At 35.5% G+C, this 6328-nt stretch overlaps 1 protein-coding gene across 1 annotated transcript; it reads right to left on the reverse strand.

Moving 5' to 3' along the window:
• Nucleotides 1-1071: 1071 nt before the first annotated feature.
• On the reverse strand, nt 1072-6328 carry LOC126741912 (uncharacterized). Its single transcript, XM_050448383.1, has 13 exons — nt 6162-6328; nt 6043-6107; nt 5905-5983; nt 5780-5840; nt 5511-5730; nt 5364-5448; nt 5130-5309; nt 4842-5074; nt 4638-4758; nt 4409-4538; nt 3424-3655; nt 1563-1772; nt 1072-1502 (listed from the first exon to the last, which is right to left on the reverse strand). Exons 1-13 carry the CDS (start codon nt 6189-6191, stop codon nt 1172-1174), a joined length of 1977 nt encoding a protein of 658 aa, XP_050304340.1. The 5' UTR covers nt 6192-6328; the 3' UTR covers nt 1072-1171.

A 6328-nucleotide genomic window follows, 5' to 3' on the forward strand; every position in this document is an offset into this window, starting at 1 on the left:
GTAGCAATTGTATCTTTTTCAGCCTTGAAAAAGACGTAAATAAACGTCGAATCTTGAGGTTTGATTTCTGTCCTTAACCCGCTATACTTCACTTCTACATCTATTGGAGGGACGTTAATGTTTGTATCATTAAATAATTGCGTTTTTTTTTCCTAAATGGTTATGCTCAAATTTTCTGACAATGTACTACATTTAATTTTAAGTCAAAAATCCTTAAAGTTGTACTTCTATTTTTATGTCTTTGAGCTGCAGGGCGTTTCAAAATTAAAAAAAAAACAATTATTAAGAAAAGAAATATACCATGTGATACATTAAAATTCTTGCAATTATATGTAGAATCCGAAAATCTAATTAAATACAACATTTCTATTTGGAATAGGAGGGACGTTGCTAATTTTACATAGAAGCGGCAACTTTGCATGTTTAAAGACAATTTTATTGGGTGTCCCCTAATGACCATACAACGTTGCCAAATTTTTTATTTTTTTTAAATGTAAAGTTTTACAACAATCACAAATTGTTGTAAAACTTTACATTGATGGTGATGGAGGCTTCGGCGCCCTATAGCTCGGGGGCGGGTGGGGGTGGGGCTGCGGCTTTTGGGCTCGTTTGGGTCTGGTGTGCTCTGGCGGATTTTGGGTGTGGTGGTGCGGGACACCTTGTATATCTGTATATATTGTAGACTTTTAAGAATAGTTGTATACCAAACTAGTTTTTTTTCCCAACTTTTTTGAGGACAGTACTGCATACAAATTGTTAAATCAACTTAGGCATGACCCCTCTATTTTAAAACAGTATGTGTATATAATGTTTGAATAAATTGAGTTTGAGTTTGAGTTAATTAAATCTTATGCGTTTTATATAATATTCATTATCAAATATTTTTGCTTTCGAAAATTAAAAAAAAAAACGTTTCCGACAGGAAATTTTACATGATTGACAGTTGATTCAAGATTGTCATACAACAAGGTTGGTTTAATTATATAACTTAAATTAATCAAATTTCGTTTGCCATTCACCAAAAGATGGCGCTAAGTATATTATTTTTTTAAATCTATTAACTAACATGCATTTATTTATATTGCTTTATTTAAGACAATCATAAGATAATAAATCGCACAAAGTACATGAAAAATATAGACATAGATATAAATATTCTCAAATAATGACTCTAAGATATGATTTTGTTCAATTTTTTGGGCGGGACCTTTTTGCTCATGAACTCGTCCATGGTCGGTATACGAGGCGACAATTTCGGAGCTGTATATTTGGTCTCCTGAGGCTTATTCTTGTCGCTTTTGTCCAAATTTTTCGGCTTATTCTTCTCAATAAGCTGTGACCTGCGATACTGGTCCAAATAAATCAAAAACTCCCTAAATGTGAAGTAAGTTTTGTCCGGACCGGCCCAGTTTCGTGCCAAAGGTTCGGTTAAACCTAATGTGGTGTTCCAGTATTGGAAGTCTTCCTTTTCTTGTCCATACCAGTATTTAATTATCACAAATCTAAGGATATATGGAGGAATAAGGGATATAGTATTTATGGTATATTTAAATGGTTCTTACGAGAGTCCATCGTCAATCATCTTGCAAATCTTCTGATCAGTGGCCAGCTGCAAAAAATCAGGGTTTTCCGGGTTTCTTTTGATGTCCACCAGCTGCCAGGGAGCGATATTTCCGAATCGCACGCAGGTTAGCACGTCGTATTTATGTTTGTCCCTCTCCTGCCAGTCGTGCTTCAGCCAGCGCACTGCTGACATGAAAATCTCCATTTCACTAAAAAAAAGTTATAAGCTTTTATGTTTTTTTTATGCAGGAAGTACCTGTTTTCTTACTAAAAAAAGTTGCTAGCCTTATCAAAAAGCCATTAAATGTAATAATAAACTGTTGTTTTGAAACAGGCATATTCCCTGACCAACTTAAAAAGGCAAAAATAGTACCAGTACTTAAAAAGGGTAGCCCTCAAGAAATAAGAAATAAAAAACTACAGACCGATATCACTACTTCCGTCGGTGTCGAAGATCTTTGAGAGGTCGATCTACGGTAGGCTTGTTGAGTTCTTAGAACAAAAAAGAGTTTTTTCTGTGAGTCATCATGGTTTTAGGAAATGAAAATCTACAGAATTAGCAATCTTTAAAACAATAGAATTTATTGCAAATCAAATTGATAAAAACGAACAGGTAGCTGGCCTGTATTTCGATCTTTCAAGGGCCTTTGACACTATTGATCATGAAATTCTTTTCCTTACATTAGAAAAAGATGGCATTAGAGGTCAGGGTTTACAACTTTTAAAATCTTATTTAAATAACAGAGAGCAAATTGTTGGTGTCACAGATGGGGGGAAAACGACATACTCTCTTCCAGCAAAGCTAACACAGGGAGTACCCCAGGGTTCTATTTTGGGCCCTGTGTTATTCCTTTTGTATGTTAATAACTTAAATGCAAATATATTAGCTGATCTAGTTAGTCAGTTCGCTGATGACTCATCGGTGCTGGAAAGCGGTTCCACCCAGAACGTGATCTCTATAAAATGCTCTCAAGCAGCTGAACAAATGAAAAAATGGTGTGAGAAGAAAAAAACTTAAATTAAATACTGAAAAAACTGGCCTGCTTACATTTTCTAAATTCAAAAAAGACACATCACTCTATGTATGCAACTTAATGGAAGGTCTATAGAGTGTTTGAGCAGTATTAAATTCTTGGGTATACACTTGGATGGATGTCTTAGTTACGAAAAACACATAAATTACTTAACATCAAAACTGAGCAGTCTCTGTGGTCTTATTCGTAGACTCAGGGATCAACTGTCAAAAGAAACCATTAAGATTTTTTACTTTTCAAACATTCAGTCAGTTCTGAATTATGGCATCATGTTTTGGGGTAGTGGAAGGGATGCCCAAAATATTTTTAAGGCGCAAAAACGAATAATTCGGTGCATATTTGGACTCACTCCCAGAACATCATGTGAGGAGTATTTTGATGGTTTGAGTGTACTTACTGCCCCATCATTGTACTTCTTATTACTTGTGGTGTTCATTAAGAAGCATCCTCAGTTATTTCCAACAAATCAGAATGGATACTCACGAGACATGACGACCATAACAAGAAACAGAGAAGCTCTTGGAATACCTGCACACGGGTCAGCTTTTTTTGAAAGAAGCCCAACTTATCGAGCAGTAAAAGTATTTGTTGATTTTAACGTATTACTTTATAATTTTATTTATTTTGAAAAAAATTGTTTTAGATCTTTTTAACTTAGGTCATAAGATTTTAATTCGAGTCAAAATTTGTTGACGTTGCTTTGTCTTTTTATTAAGGATTTTGATGGTAATAAAGGAATTTATTATTATTATTATTATTATTATTATTATTATTATTATTATTATTATTATTATTATTATGTTTTAATAACAATTCTTAAACATACCAATTAACAGAGATGTAGTTGGAACTAAGAAGGTTCTTAATATCGTCTACATCAAGCTCCAACCAATCCTGGGAGCTGACCAGCATCAAGAAGAAATTCTGAATCCTCGGAAGCATTAGTTCCATAACTTCCGGTAGATTTCGCTTTTTGGCATCCATGTAGAGTAGAAATGCGGTGTCTTCATTGAATACATCTATTTGGTCTATAAGCGCCCAGCACTGTTCAACTAGGTCTATGAAAAGATTATTTTTATACAGAAATCGCCCTGGCAAGGTGGATTTTTAGGGAAAACTTAATTTTCAGATTCAATTTTCTCACTTAGAAATTTATAAAGAAAATTAGTTATCCTGATGTAATTAGCAAGAAAAGAGGTGTTGTTACAATCCAGAGGCTTTGCTACTGTTAATTCTACACAAATGTAGATTAACGAAACATCTGCTAAGCCTACACAGCCGTTCAAAAATGGCTAATTTTGACTTTTCCAAAACCAAACAAAATTAATGGCGCATTTTTTTCAAATTATTGCTGACAGAAACGTCTGCCTGTGAAACTGGCATTTGAATTTTTACTTTATCAGTGTTCAGCTGTCACTGTTTCACATAAAGGCATTTGGAACTTCATGAAAAGAGTTACTTAAACCTATTTAATTTGCAAGGGAATAAATCCTGTTATGATCTAGATGGTTTGCTACTGCCAGATCTATATTTTCTACGCAATTGCTAAGCCTACAAATTCGTTCAAAAATGACAAATTTTGACGCTCCCAAAACAAACTAAAATAATTAGCGCCTTTTTTCAAATTATTGTTAACAGAAACCTGCTGCTAAGAAGGCTACTATAAGGAGCCTCAGCGCCATAGAAATATTACGTCAAGTAATTAACGTCTAAGATCACTAAGTCAAGTAAGGTTTATGCTAAGTATTGAATTAAACGTCTACCAAATTTAAATTCTTTTATGTTTTTACCGTAACATTACTCTACTTAACCTTTAATCCTGAGATATCGTGCAGAAACAAAAATGTCAAGTACATTTCCCCTGTTCAAGTGTAAGTACGAGGGCTCTCCCGTAATCATCCATTCATATATCAAAGCGAAAGTTGAAACGCTGCACTTGTCCTGAAAATAATCACTTTTTCCATTTTCTTACGGGTCTTGGCCTTTTTGAGGGCTGCGCTCTAACATTTTAATAAATTCATTGGACGAGAACGCACTTACCGAAGGCAGTTCCACCTTTTTAACTGCTACATAAGCATCAAAGAGTTCGGAGTAACATTGGAGCACAATTAGATGGCAACTGAATTCTTCATTGTCGATATAAACTTTACAATCTGCATTTCTGAAAAACAAACGTTCATTGGAAACTTTTAGGCGAATATGAAACTGGGACGAAAAGGCGACTTTTTAATAATAATAACTCACGTATTATTGGTGATCCTATGATACAGCTCCAAATACAAATTCTTCTTCTCAGGCAACTTGGCTTTGTCCCAGTCGATTTCCTGGACGCTACTGTAACCCAAACGACCCAAATCCAGTTCCGGGTCCAAAATTTCGCAAGTTTCTTTGCTTTCGTATTCCGATGCTTCTTTCATGGGGCTTCTTACGGGTGAAATCCCCCCTAACAGGTTTCCCAGTGTGGAAATCCCTCCTGCCTAAAGCAAAATGGTAGTGAATAAACCAAACAATTGTTCAACGGAATGTTCATACATGGTTTATGAGACTTTCCATCATGGGGGAGTTTGGGGTTTTCTGACGCTCTGACGGTTCGGGTTGGCCCATTTCTCTGGACATTTTGGCGCGTATCCTTTGCGGTTCCGGATGTATGTTCACTTTGGTGTTTTTTGGGTCTGCCACAAGCACACTGAGTTTTTTTGACGCAAATATTACCTAAATTTATTATTCGTGATTTTTTTTATTAGTATCTGCTGGTGCTCTTATTACCTGGGACGATTCAACTTTTAGGTTTCCACTAGGGGTTACTTTAAACGGAAATTCGCTGATAGAATTGTCTAATTGTGATTCAGAGCTGTTAATAATTAAAAAAAGCTTGTCACTGAATGTTTATAAATGGAAATCAGTATAGTATACCAAGGGATGCTCTCAAATCTCCTTTGGACTTGCTGTTGAATGCTCGAAGCAGTACTGCCTCGGAGTTTTTTTTTAGTGGGAAATAAAAAATGGTCCTCGCTGATGGGTTCTTGTACTACAACTTTCTGGAAATCGTCGTTTCTCGTATAGAGATACTCGACCTTATTATCAGCATCCGCCCGAAGATTTGTCTGTCTTGGGAGTGGTCTAGTCTCATAACCTATAGTATGTAGTGAAATTAATGTGCAGTTATGGTGTAATGAAAATACCTTGCAAAGATCGTTGTTTGCTGACAGTTTGAGAGGCTCGGCGCTCAAGAGTGTTATAATGCTAAAAATTGATCCGAATTAAATAAAGTTCCTAAAAACTTATTGCAACAGTTGAAAAGTCTTACTTTGCTTTCTGAATTGTAAATGTCTCCTGATCCTCTATCGATTTTTCTGTTTCGCGGACTGTCAGCAGGCAAGTTAAGCCTATTAATTCAGATTCAGCAGGGAAACTAGGGCGTTATGTATAAATAGTCTCTACTTACCTTAAGTTAATTAAGTCGATATCTCCAATGGAGTATTCTTCGGTATCTTCCTGTGTCCAATTTCTCTAAAATCCCATCCCAAACATCATATAATCAAAAATCTCTCAAAAACAACTTACATCTACAAATTTTGAAAAACCCCTTCGCATACTTCGACTCAGCAGCGATAACGAGAATTTTCTTTTTTTCCGTGCGTATGTCGGTGAATATGGTGAGCGGATACGATTCGAAAAAATTAAATAGCAAATAATGACAGCTTCTGTTTGTCATACTTGAAAGCTTTCCA

This window comes from Anthonomus grandis, chromosome 11 (assembly GCF_022605725.1).
Source record: "Anthonomus grandis grandis chromosome 11, icAntGran1.3, whole genome shotgun sequence".
Taxonomy (NCBI): Eukaryota; Metazoa; Arthropoda; class Insecta; order Coleoptera; family Curculionidae; genus Anthonomus; species Anthonomus grandis.

Excerpts from the sequence above, each read along its gene's own strand:
- LOC126741912 (XM_050448383.1), bottom strand. The coding sequence starts at position 6,191 with ATGCGAAGGGGTTTTTCAAAATTTGTAGAT. Across the intron at positions 5,984-6,042 it reads ATCGACTTAATTAACTTAAG|GCTTAACTTGCCTGCTGACA; the intron begins GTAAGTAGAGAC and ends CTGAATTAATAG. Across the intron at positions 4,759-4,841 it reads CATAGGATCACCAATAATAC|AAATGCAGATTGTAAAGTTT; the intron begins GTGAGTTATTAT and ends TTTGTTTTTCAG.